General features: G+C 37.6%; 2 protein-coding genes across 10 annotated transcripts in view; one reads left to right on the top strand and one right to left on the bottom strand.

The window, feature by feature from the left end:
• Positions 1 to 6,009: 6,009 nt before the first annotated feature.
• LOC127849515 (protein FAM32A-like) lies at positions 6,010 to 22,991 on the bottom strand. The gene is made up of 4 exons (XM_052382139.1): positions 22,865 to 22,991; positions 10,262 to 10,412; positions 9,718 to 9,771; positions 6,010 to 7,171 (listed from the first exon to the last, which is right to left on the bottom strand). The coding sequence occupies exons 1-4, from the start codon at positions 22,933 to 22,935 to the stop codon at positions 7,103 to 7,105; spliced, it is 345 nt and encodes a 114-aa protein (XP_052238099.1). The 5' UTR covers positions 22,936 to 22,991; the 3' UTR covers positions 6,010 to 7,102.
• Positions 22,992 to 23,354: 363 nt separating this feature from the next.
• LOC127849513 (spermatogenesis-associated protein 6-like) overlaps positions 23,355 to 24,241 on the top strand; it is a 29,784-nt gene continuing 28,897 nt past the window's right edge. For all 9 annotated transcript variants that reach the window (XM_052382136.1, XM_052382135.1, XM_052382130.1 and 6 more), the window contains exon 1: positions 23,355 to 23,495. In XM_052382136.1, the coding sequence (XP_052238096.1) occupies positions 23,448 to 23,495 (48 nt within the window). In that variant the 5' untranslated portion in view covers positions 23,355 to 23,447. The remainder of the gene's footprint in view (positions 23,496 to 24,241) is intronic.

Below are 24,241 nucleotides of genomic sequence, written 5' to 3'. Positions count from 1 at the left end.
GTGTACTCTGAGCCCCCATTAGTAGCCTTCAGACGGGATTGCAACCTGCAAGACATCCTAGTGCACAAGAAACACAATAGGATGTTCTTCCGAAAACCCAATATGAGCGGGCCCTGTGGGGCACAGAGATGCGCCATTTGCCCGTACATGATGAAGGCGGAATATTTCACAGATTCCAGCGGCAGGAATAACAGCGTCAGAAACAATGTTGATTGCAAATCATCCAATGTTGTGTACGCGGTCAACTGTCGTCGCTGTCGCAGGTTCGTGTATGTGGGAGAGACCGGCGGAACTCTGTACCAGCGACATCTATTGAATCTGTCGCGTATTCGCACACAGCACAGTGACCCGGTAGCTGAACATTTCTACACCGACGGACATTTCATGGATGACTTCCAGATAATGGGACTCGAAAAACTCAGCGGGTCGGACGAGTACCGCAAAACCATGGTGCAATTGTGGAAGTCGAAACTAAGGACATACCGACCATATGGCATCAACGTGCAAGAATAAACGTTAATAAAAGGGCGCGTAAACAACGTTGACGCCGGAAATGCACGACGTCATTTCCGTTCATAATAAAACATCTGAAAATAAAAAATGGCCGCTGATGAAGACCGTGAGGTCGAAAGCTTCGGCAAAAAATAACTACAGCGTTTTTGTTTATATAAATATATATATATATATATATATATATATATATATATATATATATATATATATATAATGCATAGGAAGCTAGTCAATTAAACACCTGTTACTCAAACCATCTGAATACAACAGCCACCTCTCTACACCACCCAACTCCTATTTATGGCAGTTGGTTGTTGTCAGAAGGTTGAAAAAAATCCTTATTTTTTCGGTAATAAAGTAATGGCAAGTTTTTTGAGGCTCATAAAATAGTGAACCAATGAAGTAAGGATTGCTATCATCACTACCGCCTACTTTAAAACTGTGACTAATTAAATATTATACATACAACCCCCATTTACACTTATTAAGACATCGTTCTATAAACCTAACCAATTAATTTATGTGACAAAGCAGTCAAGTCTTTCTTTCCAAAATAGTGTTGTTAAAAAGAAATAAAACACGAGAATTTATTTTGAAAAGGCACAATTGATAATACATAAGGCATTTAAAAGTACATTTGTATGCATATGCGCCCACATACACTTAATATATGCCCTATAAAGCAAAGAAATTGCAACAAAATGGCTTGAATTATAAAGTCACTGCTCACATAAGGTTTCCTGGTCTTCTCCAGATGGTATCCGTGTTTTCCCAACATGGCCATTAAAAACGCAAATTTCTCCACAAGAAATAGTTTTCTGGAGAAATCCTGCCGAGAGGTTATGGTGGCAAACATGTGTAAGTTTGTATAAATCCTTTAATAATTGTAGTGGCTTGCAAATTAACGCAGTTTTTCTCCCCTAAATGCCTAAACATGGCCCATTTTGCCCGATCTTCTACTTCAGGGAGCCACATTTCGCTCATTTTTTACGAAAATTTGTCAGGATATTTTTTACATGAAGGCCAATACCTTTGTTATTAATGTTAATACACAGTTGTTTCAAATTGGACTTTGAAAAAATATTTTTTTTCCAATTTACTTACCCTATGTTAGTTCATGCTAAAATAACGAGCACTGCTCCAATGGTATCACACTGCTCACAAGGTATCGGGTTTCCTGGGGTGAACAATTAATCTCTCCGACAAGCCATTCGATTTCGTAAATCGTAGTTTTGGTCAGTATTCCATACAAACATTTGCGGGTGGGCGGTAATGTCAATATGTCAGTGCAGAGGTTCATGAGGAAGTTCTCTCCTTTCTACTGCTCATACAACCGGATGCTGGTATTGCGTACATTATTTCGTCATCAGTGATATCGCAAATCTTCTTACATATATTAAGGACGAAGAATCAACGGGGTTTACACACGCGCTGGGCAGAATGTAAACACACCGTTAAGAACTTTATTTTTCAAAGATCTCAAGCTATTGAAATTCTTTTGCAACAAGGGCTGTTTGTAAAACATGCATGCCCCCCCCCCCCATATGGACTGTCAGTTGGAGTTGCAGCCATTGTGTGAATACGTTTTTTGTTATTGTGACCTTGACCTTTGACCTAGTGACCTGAAAATCAATAGGGGTCATTTGCCATTCATGATCAATGTACCTATGAAGTTTCATGATCCTAGGCATAATTATTCTTGAGTTATCATCAGGAAACCATTTTACTGTTTCGAGTCACTGTGACCTTGTACCTATGAAGGTTCATCATCCTAGGCGTAAGCATTCTTGAGTTATCATCCGGAAACCATTTTACTATTTCCAGTCACTGTGACCTTGATCTAGTGACCTGAAAATCGATAGGGGTCATCTGCCAGTCATGATCAATGTACCTATGAAGTTTAATTATCCTAGGCGTAAGCATTCGTGAGTTATCATCCGGAAACCATTTTACTATTTCCAGTCACTGAGACCTTGACCTTTGACCTAGTGACCTGAAAATCAATAGGGGTCATCTGCCAGTCATTATCAATGTACTCGTGAAATTTCATGATCCTAGGCGTAAGCATTCTTGAGTTATCATCAGGAAACCATTTTACTGTTTCAAGTCACTGTGACCTTGACCTTTAACCTAGTGACCTGAAAATAAATAGGGGTCATCTGCAGGTAATGATCAATGTTCCTATGAAGTTTCATGATCCCAGGCGTAAGCATTCTTGAGTTATCATCCGGGAACCATTTAAATGTTTCGAGTAACTGTGACCTTGACCTTTGACCTAGTGACCTGAAAATAAATAGGGGTCATCTGCTAGTCATGATCAATGTACCTATGAAGTTTTATTATTCTAGGCGTAAGCATTCTTGAGTTATCATCAGGAAACCATTTTACTGTTTCGAGTCACTGTGACCTTGACCTTTGACCTAGTGACCTGAAAATATATAGGGGTCATCTGCCAGTCATTATCAATGTACCCATGAAGTTTCATGATCCTAGGCGTAAGCATTCTTGAGTTATCATCAGGAAACCATTTTACTGTTTCGATTCACTGTGACCTTGACCTTTGACCTAGTGACCTGAAAATATATAGGGGTCATCTTCCAGTCATGATCAATGTTCATATGAAGTTTCGTGATATCAGGTGTAAGCATTCTTAAGTTATCATCCGGAAACAATTAAATGTTTCAAGTCACTGTGACCTTGACCTTTGATCTAGTGACCTGAAAATCTATAGGGGTCATCTGCCAGTCATGATCAATGTACCTATGAAGTTTCATAATCCTAGGTCTTAGCGTTCTTGAGTTATACGGAAACCATTTTACTATTTCGAGTCAATGTGACCTTGACCTTTGACCTAGTGACCTGAAAATCTGTAGAGGTCATCTGCCAGTCATGATCAATGTACCTATGAAGTTTCATGATCCTAGGCCTAAGCATTCTTGAGTTATCATCCGGAAACCATTTTACTATTTCGAGTCCCTGTGACCTTGACCTTTGGGCTAGTGATCTGAAAATCAATAGGAGTCATCTGCCAGTCATGACCAATGTACCTATGAAGTTTCATGACACTAGGCCTAAGCGTTCTTGAGTTATCATCCGGAAACCATCTGGTGGACGGACGGACCGACCGACATATGCAAAACAATATACCCCCTCTTCTTCCAAGGGGAGCATAACAATGTAAAGTGCATAAAAAACAGCTTTTCTTGCATTTTGAGAAGATATCCTAATCTATAAGAATAAATCCTTGAATACGTCTGAAATCGGTGACAAATTTTACTTTGTGTGAAGCATAACCGTGCGGTACACAAGCATGTTTTAACCAATAACACAGGCTTATTAAATAAAGTAATTATGATGTATTTCACATTGCCATAAACAGCATAAAACTCTGTCTTTTATGCACTGGGTGAAATTCATAATACATGTATTTTTTTAAGTTATTTGAAAAAAATGCACCACTTACCGGTGTGTTTACATCTATAAACGTTTAAATGGCAAACCCACAAAGTCACGTGATCGTGCTTCCTGATATTATCGTTTGTTTATAGCTCAGCCCTTGGCAATCTTTAGCAGCTTGACCATTAAAAATGACAGGAACTATTGTGTTTTCAATAACAATTATAGTAAAATAATGAAACACGAAAACCATTAAAGACTTTATTCACTTTTGTCGAAAGTAAAACTTTTCTCTTAGTATTAGTTTAGGTATAAAAATAAATGAAGTAAATATACATCCATTTCAACAACATGCGATTTATTATTATATATGATTTTTACTGAAAAATAAACGTAAATATTGCTGCTAGTTCATTTCATTACACCTCATGAGGTGGGATTCACTATGTTACAGTGCAAGTTCGCTGGACACCCACAGCGGCATCAGATCTCGTCGGTTAAAGATAATATTTCGTGGTTAACACATATACAGTGTAAACGATTTTAGAATGCATTGCACAATGGGCGCAAAGTACTCGTGTACTAACAAAACTTACTCTGCATAAGTTCTTTTTCAGCAATGTTCGGCGTTGTGGCATAAAGGCCGGCATACATTTTGCAAAATCGAACACTGTCCATTTTCTAGTTTTTCTTTCCAAATTTTGAACATAATGCAAAGCTGTTTAATTTATTATGTAAAATCATTAATTGGAACTCTCCCTCTGCATATATGTGTTAAGTTTTCGCTTAAATATATTGAACTTTTGCAGAGTTAGACATTATTTTGCACAAACGCACACTGTCCAATATTTGAATATGCTTTCCATCCCACATTTACGGTGTCATCAAAAAACTAATCATACTTTAGATTATCAGAACTCGTTTTGGGGTATTGAAGATTAAAAAAAGATCAGGTAATTAATTTAATGCATCAATATGTATATACAATAATTGAAAGTTGTCACTTTAACTTTGTTCGAGCTAGTTTATCGATTATTTACACTCTAAGTTTACAAAATCGTGTGAAATCTAATATCTCCGGTCTTTGAAAATTAAGATACATCATCCATATTGACATTGATTAAAAATCATATTCCCGATGTTGAAGTTACTAAATATTAAGAACATTTAGAAGTATTATAGTCAAATTTCGATGTCATTCAAGAAAATTAAAGGTCTATATTGATTCTTACAGGTCAGAATTGAATAATCATATCTTTTACAATTTCCATTTATAATCTACCGGTAGTCAGTGGTTCATGTTCATAGTTTTTAAGCATAGTTCTAACACATGAAATTCATTTTCAGTGAATCTGCATTGTAGACAATTGTATTTGAAATAACATAGTTTCTCTACCTACCTTCTCAGCCCTTTTTGCATGGGTTAGGGAGGGGAAAGGATCATGCTTTTATGTTTGGCCTTATGGTCAAATTACAGCCCATACACCTTAAGTACAATAGGAGGCATAATCATGCTTTAAAGCTGTTTACAGATAAATCTTGGTCAGTAAATGTTCATATGGACCCCAAAAACATATACCAAGTGTTATATAAATATACATGTATGTAGTAGAAAGAGACATGGAGTAGTTGAAAGCAAACAATCATATTTTTTAAGTAAAAAATGGGGCTTAATACTGCTAAATGGCAGATCAGAGTCATGAACCTTTGTCATTGACCCAAACAATGACCCCAACCACATGTTTCAAATCAATACCTGTAGTAGAAACAGTCATTTGGAAATGATGCCTGTTAACCTTGACCAAATCAAAACGCAGACACTGACAAATGGGCGAGTAGTATAGCTCGAACTACATGTATTCAATGAATGGCTATAAATTACAGTAACCAAAACACCCAGGTGCAAATTCAAATAAAGCTACTTAATATGTTTGTAAATTTTCATTTCTCAAGCAGTATTTGTTTAGTTACTAAATGAACAGATCTTGCATTAAAAAAGCCTACATGCTTTATTTCAAGTCTAAAATGCACATAACATTGATCATGCAAAAGTGGGGAAAAGAACATGTTCACCTTGGTGTATGTTGAAAACTTAAAACATTTATGTTAATTTAATTTAATTACAAACATACATTTCAAAATGTGAAACTTGTAAGACAGAGCATGACAATAGACATTATTTTACATCACACCATTTTCATTTAAACAGTTGAAGAAATAAATGTTAGTTAATAATATAATTACAATACCCGAAAACACAGTACAAACAATTCAAATAAAGTAAAAATAATTGCATACAAGTTTTATCATCTGATCAATGAGATACATGCAGCATTAATAATTATAAAAAAATCCAAGTGGACAAATTCAGAAAGGAATAATAACAGTGTGCACCAATTTGTAAATCAATTGCAGAAGCAGAGCTAAGCCAATTCTGATGCTACTAGTATGTGTTAATTTGTATTTTATATACACACCAATGGGCCAACACATCATATACCTAAGACCTATGTCAATATAACAGGTGAAAACAAATGAGCCATGCTCTGGGCTAAGGGAGATTTATGTATGTACATAAAGTTTCGTTCAAGATTAGCATATGCAGCCTGTACGGGCTAATCAGTGATAACACTATCCACCTAAACGGGATTTTTGCTCAGATGAGACAACCTTAAAAAAAAATCCATTACAGTTGAAAGAGTTGTTGCTGATTAGCTTGAGCAGATTTAACAATCTTATCTGGGACGACACTTTATGCACAAGTATTAAGCCCAGTTTTCCAAGGGTTAGGGTTAGGGTTAGGGTTAGGGGTTAGGGTAAGGGTTAGGGATAAACCTCAAATCCAAGACTTTAAGGCTGATTCATCTTTCAAACTATCGTCTACATACAATTAGTGTTTACATATACTGTAAAATCATTATAATTCGTACAACATTCTTTTTTTGTGGATTTTGTGGGTTGCCCGATCAACGAGTTTAATATATCGGAAAATTACTAACGCAAATACCTTTTTTTTCAAAATCAGAAATCCATGTCCACAAAACATTTTTTGAAAACTCACAAAATGTAACGCTGACAAATATAAATTATTTAACAGTGCTAAAAGCATAGCCATTAAGTGATCACTGAACACAGAAGCTGAGAGTTCTTCCTTCCACACACAGCTTGTGTCCCACCATGACCCAAATGTCCCTCACTTTGTCCAGCTCACTTTGGGGATGTCAAAGTGCTCAGTGAGATTGTCAAGGTGCTGGTTGAACTCCTGAAATTAATGACAGGCTCTCATTAAAGTTTGTCAAATAAAAGGCAGGCTCTTGTTAGAGTTTGTCTATGTAATAAATGACACGTTTTTGTTTGGGTTTGTAAATCAGTTGTCTTTTGAATCTCATCAGTATTTTTGCTGAGCTAGTTTAAAGTCAAATGTCTTAAGTTATGAGCACCTCCTAGTTTGGCATGTAATTCAATGTTTTTGTTCAATAATTTACATCAAAATAATAATTTATTTCACCATTAATAACATATTTCAACATCCAACAAATAAGAAACACACTTAATGTGCATCAATAGAGACACAATTTTCAAACACGGTAGTAAAAGAGAACACAATACCACAAAGACAAATTTGAACTATAATTATATTCTCCAATAGACAAAAAAAAACAAAGGACAATAATTCAGCCCAAACCGGTCACAGTCGAAACAATCATATACACATTGAGGTCATTAAAATGAGAAAGCTTAAGCAAGATTCAACACGTAGTTAATGGGCATTTTTGGGACTACAAACTCAATAATGGTAAAAATGACAAAGGGCCATAATTCTGCCAAAAGTGGCAGGCAACATTCTTTTATTTTTACAATAATCTATACATAAAGGTCATTCAATTGTGGAGGTTGTATTAAGATTTAACCTGAAGATAAAGAAGAGATAATGTCAACCTCTGTCAATGTCAAGCAATTGCTGTAATCTGATTTGATAATTCAATCACATGATTACATGACCTGATTATCATTTCGCAATGAACCAACCTAATATACCATGTTAATGTTTATATTCATGACTGTGCTACTTTTTCATAAACAAATTGCAAAATGAAGTCAGAATTTTGGGTGACTTGTAATGACGTTGCAGTGATATTTTTACAAAATTTCTCATCTGAGTTCTGGGACTCGATAACTTGCAAATCTATGAGTCCCCGAATTGAAAGAATGAGTCCAAATATTAAACGATATTATTTTTTTATAAATTTCAATGCATTTTTGGGACTCGCATAATTCGAAACTTTGAATCCGCAGAGGTTTTTGTGAGTCCAGGTCGCAGGACTCGCAGGTAAAAAAATCACTGACGTTTTTTTAAACGTCATCAGTTAAATGACTCAATAGTATGGCCCCAACTTCAACAATATGCCATACAACACAAAGAAAACTGAAACTCAATTTATATGCCAGTGTATAGAAGTCTGTTGCTGCCTTTAGAATGTTATCATTAATGGTACTTAATGTCTTTTTCATGACTATTGAAAAGCATTGTTTTTCATTTAATCAACGTATGAACTGTCCGGAAAATAAACATTAATTTTTCCATGAACTTTATCATACACTGATCAATGATACACAAAAAAGGAATTCAATTCTTAACTGAAACACAAATGTTGAGACAATCATTTTTATATTGAAACAAACAACACAAAGAGCAATAACTGTGCCAAAACTGGTTACAGCCACATTTCCTTTCTTCATAATCTACACATTCAGCTTGACTGACTTGTGACTTTTGCACATTGTCTAGTCTAAATGCACTTAACATTGTATCCAACTTTCGTAAATATTCTTGAATGGGTATAGGAAGAATGGACAGAACATGAAAATAGAAGCTTAAGCCTTTGACCTAACTAGAAATATGACCTTGATCTCAAGTAAAGATTACTGACTCATGTCTTATGTACACACTGTCAATGCCCTAATTATTTGAGACAAGTTCCATCAAAATCCTATCAAGGGTATAGGAGATATAGAGTGGACACAAAAATGGAGGCTCAAACCTTTTGCCTTGAGGAACTACCTTGACCTTGATCCGGCATGACTGACTCATGTCTTCTGGACAAGTCTCAATGCACTAAGCATATGATGCAAGATTCGTAGACACAATGCGGAAGCTTGAACCTTTTACCGTGAAGTATGACCTTGACCTTAATCTGGCATGACTGCTTTCTGAACATTGTCTAGATGCTTTTAGCATTTGAGGCATGTTTAATGAAAATCTGCCAAAGGGTAAAGGAGATATATAACAGACATAAAACTGTTACGGACAGACTGATAGACTGACAGACTTACTGGCTGACGGGATACAGGAACAGGGAATTCTTCCTTACAATTTGTGGAAGCACATTAATTGTCAAGGGGTCTTGACCCACAAATAAGGGGTATTTTTTTGCAAAAATGGCTTCCAGTAAAACCTTGAAACCAGCAGTTGAACTGGTCAGATAATTCCTGGCCAATACACACTTTGTTCAATGTTAGTATGTGAATTGCAGCTGCTATCATCCATGACAATTGTATCTGGTTTGGGAACATCTCAATCATCACAGTGTGTTTGACTGTGCCATAGTTAATATGGATCTTAGTCAGTTACCTTAAGCATAAAGCCTGAAGACATGTATAACATGTATAAGTGTTAAAAAAGCAAAACAATTTGCAGGTAAATGTAGACAACATTTTAAACAGTTGAATGAAATGGTTTGACATAAAATAATCCTTAATTTCCTAAGTGAAAAACAAGCACAAAAAAGGATTGTAAAAAGAACTTACTACAATTCTTTCTTTGTGACTTTTTGTTGCCCTCTCCAGGATTTGCTGGGCCATCTGCAAACCATAATTTGAACATTATGTATTGCTAAAAACAAAACCTAGTGTTCTAAAGAGTGTCTACTTGTTATAAAAAATAACTGAACAAGTTTGAATTATCCATAGGAAATACCACAATTTTCTTTAACTTACGCTTCAATATACTTCTGTATCATATTCTAAGTTGCTTACTCAAATCTTATCTATTTACTATTTGAAACAAGATTTGGTATACATGCCAAAATCATATTTAATATATTCTTAAGGTAATTTGAAAAGGTAATTTGAAAAGAATCACAAAAGTGATGTTCACAGATTAGCAAAATTAAACTGTTAAAATGATGTATCATAGATTCTACACTGCTTTGTCATAATTTCCAACAACGCTAAATCCCTAAAACAGATTTTCATTTAGACATATCATAAAAGCGAAGTGTTGTCCCTGATCAGTCTGGGTAACACTTAACACACATGCATTAAGCCCTGTTTTAGCCAGAGTGAAGCATACCTTCTTCTCCTTTCTCTTCTCAAAGGCAATCTCTGCCTTGGTCCGTGTGTCAGCCCTCTGCGCAGGCTGCTGCTCTGATGTGCCAGGCGTCTCTGCCAGACTCTGCAGGTACTTGTCAAGCTCCTTGTCTTTATCCTTCCTTTTCTTCTTCCTGGCAAATATTAGGATAATTTTTGACATAATGAAAAACTTTGTTTGCATAAGTTAAAACCTATTAATTTAAGCTTGACTGCATTGAAATTCTGAGGCTTAATGAAAGGCTCTCCAATCTGTGACCTGGGTTAAACCGTTCTTGGTATCTTTGAGGGAGATCTTAAAGCGGGTATATACGATTTTTTTTTATGTGTTTAATTGTGATATATTGATAAAATATGTTACAATAACACAAAATAGGCAAGAAAAATTATACATTAAAGCCGAATTTCATAAAATGCAGCAAAGACAAATTAGCGCCCTGAGTGACGTATATATTTTCCTACAATAACCGAAGCATTCGTCTTTGTATTAGGATCGGAGTTAGTGTTCGTGTGTCGTAGGAATAGATATCGTTGCAGGAATTCAAATAAACCGTGAAATTAAGTTTCGATTCAAATCGTACATGTATGGTATACATGCTGGAGAATTCGGCTGTACAGCCGTTTTCAATTTCAGTATTAAAAATCTTGCTTATTTCGCATTTTTAGACACATGTTCTTCTTATCTTTTATTTTAATTTATATTGAACTATATATATAATAAGTTTTTTACACAGTTTATATAAATTCATAAATATTTGACAAAATCGTATATACCCGCTTTAAGAATGCTCCCACAGTGGGGGATTGAACATTTGACCTCGTGGTCAAAAGGCAGACAAAATACCTACTATAACACCGTGACTTTTCATATCAGCATACTAGCTTGCATAGATCCATTTTGACCTTGATTTCTAGCAGGGTTACAAATGCCAAAGTCTACTCTTATACTAGTCAATATAAATTGCCGCCTTAGAGTCTTTTGATGATTTTTGCTTTGGCAGACTCTTCAGATTTATTCTGAACGCAATTATTTCAGCTAACTCTTATACATATTGGTGAGGTTGGTGTGCACTGACCTCACATGGCTTCGTGCTATTTTACGAAGGGCTTAGCATGGTTTCAACATGAATTAATGTCAGAAGCTTTACATGCTGCACTGTGCAGTCATACATTGTATTTTACTGATGGTTATTCACTAAAAATGCCTTAACATTTAAAGTGATTATTACTGTATTTATTGCAGGCAAAAAACTTACATAATGAACAAGACATATTGTTTTCAATGTTATTTTAATTTATTTTGGTATGTGTGATTGTTCATGCAATAATAGCAAATACACATTTTCATGGACATGATCATATGCGGGCGCTCTCAAGATCTGTTTCTACCCTCGTACTGCGCACCCGGGCAGTAACGTATTTTTCGAGCGGCTGCGCCAGCAGATGATCATGCCCTCGAAAACATGTATTATCCATATAGTCAAAGCTTGACCTTGTGAACTTGCTTTTGGACACATGGCTTTGCCCAGGTATTGTCAAAAAGAACATTTTGACCAAGTGTTATCAAGATTGAGTCACAAATGTGATACAATACAAGGTTTTCTTAGTCTTTGAAAACACAAGAATCTGATGCTAACTCAGCATAAATATTGTATAAATAAACAATCTGAACAAATTTCATCAGAAATAAGACATAAATGTGGAATCTGGAGTGATAAACAGATTTTTTGAAGTGTGGCTTAGTTTGTGGATGTACATGACTCAGCTTCGTACTCAGCTTATATTCACAATAACCATCTAGATTGGATGAAAATTGTGGGCTTTAGTGCGATAATGAGCTTAAATTTGACTACACTTGACATACGATGCCGGACACAGGTGATCATGCTCGGGTGAGCTCCAAAAATGATGACATCAATGATCAATGGCTGTTTTGAGAATCATGTTATTTTTGTTATAGTATGATATGAAAAATTGTACCATATAACAGTTGAAATAAAGATTTAAAAGTAAAGAATAAGAATTTTAAAAAATCACACTGACAATTTTAGTGGTTCAATACAAGCATACAAGATTCAGTTCATAGCCATATAAACATAACACAAGTGACATATTTATATTAAATAGCATGTCAAGGGAATGTGATTGATATAATTAGTTTACTTAAGGAAAATGTTTTAAACATATTCAATGTGAGTTAAATATTTGAGATCTAAGTATTACTGAAACAAAATAGGATAAAAAGACTAACAGCCACAATTGCTTAATAAAATACATCAACAATGAAAAATATAAGGCTGTTAAACCAATTGGATGTGATTCATTAACTATGAAGCAAACAAAACCAAATGCTCTGATAATGGTTTTGAACCATAAATACCCAGGTAAACAAAGCAAAGTAAATTTCTACATGACAAACCTTTTCGATAATTAACTTTAAAGTTTAATGTTAGAGGAATGAGTTAAATTATTTTGCAAAGCGAGACAATAAATCACACCAAATATTGAATAGCAGTAAATTTGCACTTCCATCTTAATCCAAGCATGAAAGACAATTTAAAATTCCATGGATTAAAATGTGTTATTGGAAAACTATGGTTGAAAAAGGTGGCTTTTTTTAAATCCCTGAAGTCAATCAACACCTCTGTAGCAACAGAGAACTCATACAGTTCCCCTGGTAGCCACAGACACCAAAGCCAACCCCCTCAAGCCCACTTGATGCTCAGACATCATGCTTCAGCTTTGTACTGTCGCTACCGGGCCCTCCACAAGCATCATATAGGATATTGCTGATCAATTTCCAGAGCATGCGAGCCAAACGATCTGAATTCTGGGTACTCCTCCAAGAATCCAACCCTGATATCGTTATTGGCTGTGAAACATGGTTGCACAACGGCTTCTATGAGAGAGAAGTTCTCCCTGCAGGGAACCACTTCGTTGCCACACGTGTTTCCAGATTCAAACCACCTCAGAGAAATATTCTGCTTTGGAACCATGCTGATCTTGCTACCTCTCGCACAACTATTCATAAATTTCTTGACATCTTTCTCAACACACATAACTCGGATACAGACATCAACACTCTTTGGAAAGAATATAAGCAGTTCTGTATCAACACCATAGAAAAACATGTTCCATCCAAACTCACAACACATTTATTTATTTAGTTAGTTACGTTACAACCAACCCTGGGTAAATCGAAAGATCAAGCGCCTATCAAGTCAAAAGAAGAGGCCCTCAGGAGATCCAAACATACAGGGAAATCAGAAGACCTCACCCGAAATAAACAGCTGCAAAAGACAGTCCAATACGAGTGCAGACGGGCAAACAACACATACATCAGTGATACTGTATCTGAAGATCGCCACCCTAAGAAGCTGTATTCCTTCATTAAAACAAGAAGATGTGACAGCAGTGGTATCGCCCTCATAAATGGCACAATCTTGAATGAGCAGTTTACAAGACATAGTGTGTTCACAGAAGAGGACCCAAGTACAAACATGTAACATCCAAACAAGAGGGCCATGATGGCCCTGTATCGCTCCACTGTTTTTTATGCGAAAAAGCGTGCAATGTGCATGGGTTGAAATCTACTCAAGCATGTGACTTTTTATTTCTATCCCTCGTCCCACTGGGCGCTTAAAGTTGGAAGGGTGAGCATTTTTAGATATAAATTTGGCCCCAGGGGCATAATTTGAACAAACTTGGTAGAGAACTATAAGATGTCACTACATACCTAATTTGGTAGCCCTAGGCCTATTGGTTATGGACAGAAAGATTTTAAAAGTTTGCACAAAAGAGGCTTTATATAAGCATATGTTCAGTTTTGTGACCCCTGGGGCAGAGTCAAATTTGAGCCCAGGGGAATAATTTGAACAAATTTGGTAGAGGACTATTAGATGTCACTACATACCAAATTTAGTAGCCCTAGGCTCTATAATTATGAACAAGAAGATTTTTAAAGTTTGCACAAAATGGCCTTATTTAAGCATATGTTCATTTTTGTGACCCCCGGGACAGGGTCAAATTTGACCCCAGGGGCATAATTTGAAAAAACTTGGTAGAGAACTTTAAGATTTTAATACAAACCAAATTTGGTAGAAATAGGCCCAATGGTTATGGACAGAAGATTTTTTGAAGTTGGCACAAAATAGGCCCAATATAAGCATAGGTTCATTTTTGTGACCCCTGGGATACGGTCAAATTTGATCCCAGGGGCTTAATTTTAACAAACTTGGTAGAGGACTATTAGATGTCACTACATACCAAATTTGGTAGCCCTATGCCATACGGTTATGGACAAGTTAAATTTTTAAGTTTGCACAAAATAGGCCTTATTTAAGCGTATGTTCATTTTTGTGACCCCCAGGGCAGGGTCAAATTTGACCCATGGGGCATAATTTGAACAAACTAAGTACAGAACTATTAGATGACACTACATACCAAATTTGGTAGGCCTAGGCCCTACGGTTATGGACAAGAAGCTTTTTAAAGTTTGCACAAAATAGGCTTTATATAAGCATATGTTCATTTTTGTGACCCCCGGGGCAGGGTTAAATTTGACCCCAGGGGCATAATTTGAACAAATTTGGTAGAGGACTATTAGATGTCACTACATACCAACTTTGGTAGCCCTATGACATACAGTTATGGACAAGTAGATTTTTAAAGTTTGCACAAAATAGGCCTTATTTAAGCGTATGTTCATTTTTGTGACCCCCGGGGCAGGGTCAAATTTGACCCCAGGGGCATAATTTGAACAAACTAAGTACAGAACTATTAGATGTCACTACATACCCAATTTGGTAGCCCTAAGCCCTACGGTTATGGACAAAAAGATTTTCAAAGTTTGCACAAAAAAGGCTTTATATAAGCATATGTTCATTTTTGTGACCCCCGGGGCAGGGTCAAATTTGACCCCAGGGGCATAATTTGAACAAATTTGGTAGAGGACTATTATATGTCACTACATACCACATTTGGTAGCCCTATGCCATACGGTTATTGACAAGAAGATTTTTAAAGTTTGCACAAAATAGGCCTTATTTAAGCGTATGTTCATTTTTGTGACACCCCGGGCCGGGCAAGGTCAAATTTGACCCCAAGGGCATAACTTGAACAAACTAAGTAGAGAACTATTAGATGTCACTACATACCGAATTTGGTAGCCCTAGGCCCTACGGTTATGGCAGGGGTTTTTATCTGATTTTGGGGAAAGGGCCTGGCCTTTTTTGAGGGGAAAAAAATCGCGCGAAACGTTGAATTTTGGGGGAAAAAAATCTGCGAAAAGCCGGATTTTGGGGAAAATAAGGATAGTCTAAAATAATCAATTTAACGTATTTTACTGTTTTTAAAACAAATTCAAGGCAACAGGTTATTTAATTATGCAATATTTTTCAAGTTTCTACAGTGGATCAGGTTAACTTTTATATAAAAAGGTAAAAAAAAAAAAAAAATTTTTTTTTTTTTTTTGGAGGGGAAAATGAAATCTAGGGGAAAATTTACCAGCTGAGGGGAAAAAAAATCCGAGGGGAAAGGGCCGATTTTCGGCGGGTCGCAAAGAAGGAAAAAAAACCCTGTATGGAAAAGTAGATTTTTAAGTTTGCCCAAAATAGGCTTTACATAAGCATATGTTCAATTTTGTGACCCCAGGGGCAGGGTCAAATTTGACCCCAGGGACATAATTTGAACAAACTAAGTAGAGAACTATTCGATGTCACTACATACCGAATTTGGTAGCCCTAGGCCCAACGGTTATGGACAAGAAGCTTTTTAAAGTTTGCACAAAATAGGCTTTATATAAGCATATGTTCATTTATGTGACCCCCAGGGCAGGGTCAAATTTGACCCCAGGGGCATAATTTGAACAAATTTGGTATAGGACTATTAGATGTCTCTACATACCAAATTTGATAACCCTAGGCCCAATGGTTATGGAGGAGAAAATTTTGTAAGTTTTCACAAAATAGGCCTTTTATAAGCAAATTTTCAATTTTGTGACTCCCGGGGCAGGGTCAAATTTGACCCCGGGGGCATAATTTGAACAAATTTGAAAGAGGTTCACCCCAGGAATATTTGTGAGAAGTTTTATCAGTATAGGACTTGTAGTTTAGGAGAAGGAGATGTTTAAAGAAAAAGTTAACAGACGCACGCACGCACGACGGACACGGGACCATGACATACGCCCGGCTGGCCTCTGGCCAGTGGAGCTAAAGTTGAGCGGAACACCATACCGGTCAATGGCAATCTTTTTTCAACATAGGAAATGAGGGTGTACACAAACTCTTGCTGAACCTGAACCCACACAAGGCAACAGGACCTGATGCCATCCCTACAAGGTTCCTTCAAGAATTTGCAAGTGAACTCTCACCTACTGTATGTTGACCCTCATCTTTCAGGCCTCTCTGTCACAAGCCTGTGTGCCTGATGACTGGAAGCAAGCATTGGTGGCTCCAATATTCAAGAAAAGCGACAAAAGCACACCTGCCAACTACAGGCCTATCTCTCTAACCTCCGTCTGCTGCAAAATCATGGAGCACATCATGCAAAGCCAGATAATGCAGCATATGGAAGACCTGAACATTCTGTCAGACGCATAGCATGGGTTCAGGAAGCGCCGGTCATGTGAGACGCAACTACTCCTGACCCTACAGGACCTCTCGTCAGCTCTTGACTACGGTGAGCAGATAGACGCCATCTTACTTGACTTCAGCAAGGCGTTCGACAAGGTTCCGCATGAACACCTTGCTGTGAAACTGAAGCACTACGGCATCAGTGGAAACGTTCTCACCTGGATTAAAAGCTTCCTCTCAAACCGAAGTCAACAGGTACAGGTCGAGGGCGTACAGTCAAAACCAGCACCAGTAACTTCAGGTGTCCCTCAAGGCTAGGTGTTAGGACCCTTGCTCTTCCTGGTGTACATCAATGACATGCCCTCCAAAGCTCAATCCACAACAAGGCTACTCGCGGATGACAGTCTTCTGTACAGAAAGATTAAGTCTCCAGAGGATGCACAGATACTGCAGAATGACCTCAATGCCCTCCAGGAGTGGGAAACAACTTGGAAGATGTCCTTCAACCCAGACAAATGTGAGGTACTGAGGATCACAAGAAAGCGAACCCCAACTCAAGCAGACTACAGCATCCATGGGCACCAGCTGGCCTTAGTCAAGACAGGAAAGTACTTAGGCATGACACTTGCCAGCGATCTTTCCTGGAAACCACACATGGACAGCCGCACTAAGTCTGTCAATAACTCTCTGGCCTTCCTCCGCAGAAACCTCTCAAGCTGCCAAAAAGACATAAAGTTGCAGTGCTATAAGTCACTAGTCAGACCTGTCCTCGACTACGCATCAGCAGCTTGGGACCCTCACACACAAGCATGTATTCAAGAGTGAGAGGCTGTACAGCGAAGAGCAGCGCGATTCATCACAGGCAACTACAGGACTACAAGCAGCACTAGCCATATGATCGCAGACCTTGGGCTACCTACCCTAGAACTCCGCCGCCAGCACTCTAAATTTCTGATGATGTATCGGAACACATATGGTCTTCTTGACATTCCAGCCACTGATTCTCTCCAGCAATCCATCACATCTACAAGAGGACGTGGTCTCGAAGACATGGATGGTGCAGTGGTCCGTTACTGGATACCCTACTGCAGAACAGACACCTACCGCCACTCCTTCTTTATCTCTGGAGCTCGATTGTGGAACCAGCTACCAAAGCACCTCACAGTTCTACAGACCCCAGAGTCATTCAGGGAAGGACTGGCCGTCCTCCAATTCAAACATTGAGCTTTCCTGACTGTACATATTATAAATATTAAATGTTTTATTCTTTTAACTGCACTCTCACGATAACCTTGTAAATAAGAAATGTACGAGTATGCTCCAGAGTGAGATTAGTACATCACATGGAAGAAGAAGAAGATTTCCATGAACTTGGTCTTATTAAACGCAGAAATGAATTTCCTTTGTGGAAATCTCTATCTATCTCTCAGTTAATGTGCTGGGCCCCTCTGGGACATTGTCGCACAATTGTGAACTATGTACATGTGTGAAGGGAAGAACAATGGTTAAAAGCCGGATAAAAACATTTTGCTCCAGAGTTATATGCACAGCTCCCCCATCCTAGTCTTAAAGACATCTATGGACGGGGAAATGACCACCTGTTCTGGGAGACCATTCCAGAGGCGTATTCCAGTTGGGAAGAAGGAATACTGGTAGGCATTGACTGTCGTGAATGGCACTATGAAGCGGTTTGCATGGCCTCTGGTGTGCACTCCTGCTGGTATGAGTACGCTTCTGGAATCGATGTCCACCAGGTTGTTTACGATCCTGTACATCATGACCACTTTTGCCGCTTGTCGTCTGTATTCAAGCGTTGGCCAACCGAGCTTGTCCATCATTGCAGTGACACTCCTGGTGTATCGGTAGTCGCCTGTGCAGAAGCGGGCATTTCTTCGTTGGACAGACTCCAATTTGTTGATGTTGGATCGGGTTTTGGGATCCCAAACAGATGCCGCATACTCAAGCTGGGGTCTTACAAGTGATGTGTATGCCTTTGCCTTGATGTCTGTAGGGCAGGTTGCCAGATTCCTACGAAGGAAGGCTGATGTTGAGTTTGCCTTTTTAGCGGTGATGTCTATATGGCTGTTCCACGTGAGTTTACTGTCTATGGTCACACCAAGGTATTTGGCTTTATCTGTCTGTTTAAGTGTTTGGCCATGGATGTTGTATGAGCCAGGTGTGATGTTCCGCTTGTTGGTAATACGGATCATTTCGCACTTGTCTGGATTAAAGTCCATTAACCACTCCCGCTCCCATACTTGTAACTGGTCGAGGTCATCTTGAAGTGCCTTGGTGTCATCTGCCGATCTTATGGTCCTGTATAATAGACAGTCATCGGCAAAGAGGCGTACAGTTGATGAGACTCTACCTGGGAGGTCATTTATGTAGACCAAGAACAGGAGAGGCCCGAGGACAGTACCCTGAGGGACTCCTGATGTAACCGGGGCTGGTGCAGATACCTTTCCGTCAAGTACAACTTGCTGTTGTCTATCGGATAGGAAGCTGTTAATCCACCCCAGAGTCTTGCCGCGCACACCGTAGTGGTGCAGCTTTGTTGAAAGACGTCGGTGAGGCACCGTGTCGAATGCTTTAGAAAAATCAAGTAGTATCCCGTCAATCTGTTGCTTGTTACTCAACCCTGCTGCAAGATCCTGTACTGTGTTGATGAGTTGTGACTCGCATGATCTCCTCTTTCGGAATCCGTGCTGTGCATCACAGAAGCTTTTGTTCATCCAAGAACTTCATCAAGTGGCTGTGAACAATGTGTTCCATGGTCTTACAGCAGATTGAGGTTAGTGACACAGGACGATAGTTGGAAGCTTGGGTCTTGTCTCCTTTCTTGAAAAGTGGCGTGACATTGGCTTGTTTCCAATCAGTAGGGACTTGGCACTGATAATGAGACGCTTGAAAGATGAGGGTTAGTGCTGGGGCTATGACCGATGACATCTCCTTCAGGAATCTGGATGATATCTGGTCTGGTCCTGATGCTTTGTGTGGGTTGAGGGCTTCAAGTAGCTTCCTTACACCATTGACATGGATCATCAGTGGGGGGGCCTCCACTGGGATATCCCGTCCGAGATCTGGAAGGTTCTCGCAGTCCTCCTTTGTAAACACTGAGGAGAACTGGTCGTTCAGGATGTCTGCTTTGGCACTAGCATCAGAATAGGTGGACCCATTTTTTTTCAGGGGAGCAACGCCTGAACTGTCACTTTTCATGCTTTTTACATATGAGTATAGCTTCTTGTTGTTGCCTCCAGGTTCACTTATCATGTCTCTAACATACTCATTTCTGGCATTTCTACAGGCTTTCTGGTTTTCTTTCTGGATCTGTCTGTAAATATTCCATTCTGTCTGTTCTTTAGATTTTCTGGCTCTACGATATGCCCGTTTCTTTCTTCGAGCTAGTTTTCTAATATTTCTATTGCACCATGGTTGGTTGAATCTTGAAGATGTTAGCTTAGATGGTACATGCGATTCGATGACTTTGTTACATTGTTGTTTGAAGTCTGCCCATAGTGTGTTGATTGGTGAAGCGATGCTGTGGTTTCCAACAAAGGTTTTGCTAAAGCTGTCAAGGTCTTCTTCCATGGCAGGTGTATTCACCTTCTTCCATAAGAAGATGCGTCGTTGGACTGGTACATATGTACATATATTGCAATTATCTTTTACAAATGCTGTGACAAATTTCAAGAAATAACACGATACACATGTAATCCGATAAAGACCTAAGCGATCCGTTTATGGCTAAATCAGTGTACCATGAAATTCGCGCTGTAAACAAATAATATTTTTTCGGAAATTTAAAACAGCTGGCATGTTTCAATAGGAAAGACATGTGTCTATCTAGGTTTCATGGTTTAATTACTGAATGCTTGGTGTTTACGTTGAAATGAGACTCAAAGTCCTTAGCTATCTGTTATACACCAATCGACTGTACTTAAGTAAGCGATTGCAGTGCCTTCCCCAGGAATTTTTTCAGGCGCCCCGGGGCCGATCGGGGTGGGTTCGGGAGGGGCGTCCCCTCCGTACGTTGATTTTTTATTTATTTAACGTGTCAATTCACGTTCTGTGGTGCGTTATAACTCAAAGAAAAACAGCGTCAAAAGACGTCATTTGGTGCGCTATGACTCTTAAAAAAAATCCCCCAGTCATTTAAAAATATATTTTTTTATATTGTTTAATTGTTTTAAAACTTTTCCGCACAGATAGTAAAATCCCACCTCGAACGATTCCCCAATACATCCGTTTCAACCCAACTCTATTCCTGTATACTTACTATTTTTCAAGTTTCTATTTATTACCCAATAATCCCGTTTATTCCGTTGTTATCAATCTCTTTCTAGTAAATATTTACGATAAAAGCTTTCAGTTATTTCTTTAACACAAACCTTGCCATTTTTTAAGTGACTATTTATAGATTTGATGAAATATTGCCTCTGAATATGCGTCAATCCCCTGACCTGTTGTGTGCTTGTTAAAACGCTCAATACACACCATTTGTATGCAATAGACGCGACGTTGTACATGCTGCATAATTTTCGCGCTCTTTTTAATTGAGAAAAAGATTCGACACAAAATAAATTTGCACTGCTAATTTGAAGCAAAAAAATTTAACGTTGCGGTAACATTTACATTCGGAAGTGTGTTTCGGATTAAAAACGCGTTAACATCGACTTACGGGAATGGGTTTCGGATTACAAATTTAATTATTCCCATTTGAGATTTCAACAAATATTAACCGTTGCGTTATAAATTCAACGATAATTTGTTTAAACACTTTACGAGTCGAATAAATGTTTTGACGGAATAATGCATGAAATTAACGTTGTCCACGAGGATCACGGCCGGTTGCCATCATCAGCCTTCTAACTATCGATTATCGGACGAAACATTTACAAGTGTGCGTAATTAATTCAACGAAAATTTGTTAAAGCGCATTACGTGTCGAATAAATGTCAGAAAAAACGAGGTGAATCAGTTCTATAAATGGACATGTTGAAATATACATGTACTGGAATTAAATAAATTGTTATCACATAATTGTAACCGGGAGTCATTTGCACAACTTACTCGCTATAATAATTAATTGTTTACCACTTGCAATTAATTTCTCATATTAATTATGAGTCATAGGTAACACTTGTTTACAGTAAAAAGGTGTGATGATGATGCCCGAAACCGTCTTTAATGTTCTGTACTATACTAATTACCGGTTTTATATTGCTCAAATGGTACAACTTCTTGCTAATCAAGCTGCGATAAACTCTTACTTCATGCCCGACGTCAATCAAAAATAATGGTCGATAGTTAACCCCGCCCTCATAAGCATTCGCGTAACCGATTGGACGATGAACTTCACAGTTTGACGACTGGAAAGTTACCAGATACATCCTTGTCAGCATTTAAATGGCCGTGTAATGTGGCTAGAATAATCGATACGCGCGTCATGCTATTCTCTTATCAGTGGTTTATCCATTACCCCATGTGGTGTTTATGGCGATTACTTGTGAAAGTAGGTACCGAGTGCTCTTTTAAAACAGGAAATATTGATACACTGATAGGGAAACCTTGATTTTTTTGGACAATCTCCACTTCCTTTTACTGAAGAATACACTGATCGGAAAATTTCAAGCGCCCCGGGGACTCTGATTTCGAAATTCAAGCGCCCCGGCAAGGGGCGCTTAAATGGCCTGGGGAAGACCCTGGATTGTATGAGGGGCAATAACTGGGAGTTGGATTATTGCAACTATGATCAATATGAACATTTTTCATTTAAGAGTTTAGTTGTATACCTTCCTAAACAAACAATTTAAGTTGTTAATAAAATGCAATTAAAGATTTATTCACGATTTTGTTTTTGTTGATGAACAGCTTGGAGAGCACTACAAGTACAAAATCATATGGTCGCGAAATCTTATTTCGCACATCAAACACATGACACTTGTCATGTATCTCATATTATTTCGTTTCAAACATTGTCTTATGTTGTCTTTTGTTTTATTTTGTGTACTTACTTTTTAATTTTATGATCTGAAACACCTTTTAATTTTAATGAACCTCGACAAACATTGTCGTATTCAGACATCTTTATTTACTTTAACATTCGTTCAAAGAGGTTTCGTACCTACAACATACAATCATGTTTATAGTTTTTAAAGAATATCCTATGAAATATTCGAATAAAATGTATACATAATGAGATTCCTTATATAAGAAGTACGTTTTTTATGTGCAAAGGGAAGTAAATTTAGGGTTGGAAATTTTATGATGCAGATGTATCGAAACTGTTGAGTACGAAATTTAGGGATTAATTATTTTTCGTAATTTGTATTTTATTGTTGTTTGGATATTTTTTAAATAATAAATGTGAAAAATAAATAATTGAATTATTATCAAATAATTAGTACATAATATAGTGTTTGTCGTTTATAATTGTTTTAAATAATAAAACTGGTCCCCGTTCACAATAAGAAAGCAAGACTTTTGATTGGTCGAAATAGGGGCGTCCTTAGAACCAGAGCAACGGGTTGGGATTTTATATTTTGGGGTCATTATTTATTTAAAACCGTTTAAACGTAGAATTAATTAACCTGTATCATGCCACGAAGAGCGCTGAGATGTGTTGTGGATTTAAATATTGAAAGGGTATGCTGTTTTTATTTAAATTTGCTCAAAATTAGCCACATATAGAGATGTCAAAAGTCATGTTGACAGGTTTTTGCTTGCAAAGCACATTCCCGCTTGCGCTTTATTGTATACATAATATATTGTACTTGTATATACCACTTATTAAAACTAACATATTAAATGTGATCAGATTTAAAATAAATGGTTTTAATTGACATAATATGGAGGAATCAGTATCAGCAGCAAGATCATAGTAATTTAGTAAAAGATTTACTTTAAACTAAAGCATGATTTATTGATTTATAATTCAATGTACAGTAGTGTATTGGTTTTCACACTTGGTATTTAGGGCTCTTGTGATTGTTATCAAATATTTATGTATAGGGCTATAAACTGATCTACCTTTGACAAGTATTTGATATGGGAGTTTTATGGCTTAAGATCTGTGAAGATGAATCAATACATGCATTGCATCAAGGCCCATATTATGGAAATTTAATGCTGTATCAAACTGGTATTGCAAGAAACTGGTGTTTAAGTTTGCCTATAAAATGCACAATTATGATCAGACCATTATTAATTCATTAAAATGAACGCATCATTGATTGAATATTATGTATTTTCAAAATTGTTCAAGGTTTAGTGGCTGTGCCCCTACCATCATATATCAAGCGACTCACCAGATTCACTCGTCACATGCATCCCCTCTCCTACAGACAGATCCATACTACTGCAAATTATTATAAGTTTTCATTTTTTCCACT

Source organism: Dreissena polymorpha, chromosome 11, assembly GCF_020536995.1.
Source record: "Dreissena polymorpha isolate Duluth1 chromosome 11, UMN_Dpol_1.0, whole genome shotgun sequence".
Taxonomy (NCBI): Eukaryota; Metazoa; Mollusca; class Bivalvia; order Myida; family Dreissenidae; genus Dreissena; species Dreissena polymorpha.
The sequence above is the reverse complement of the archived record's forward strand: the minus strand, read 5'-3'. Positions and strand labels throughout refer to the sequence as shown.

Excerpts from the sequence above, each read along its gene's own strand:
- LOC127849515 (XM_052382139.1), bottom strand. The coding sequence starts at position 22,935 with ATGTCTGAATACGACAATGTTTGTCGAGGTTCATTAAAATTAAAAGGT. Across the intron at positions 9,772-10,261 it reads AGAAGAGAAAGGAGAAGAAG|ATGGCCCAGCAAATCCTGGA; the intron begins GTATGCTTCACT and ends TATGGTTTGCAG. Across the intron at positions 7,172-9,717 it reads GTCACAAAGAAAGAATTGTA|GAGTTCAACCAGCACCTTGA; the intron begins GTAAGTTCTTTT and ends CATTAATTTCAG.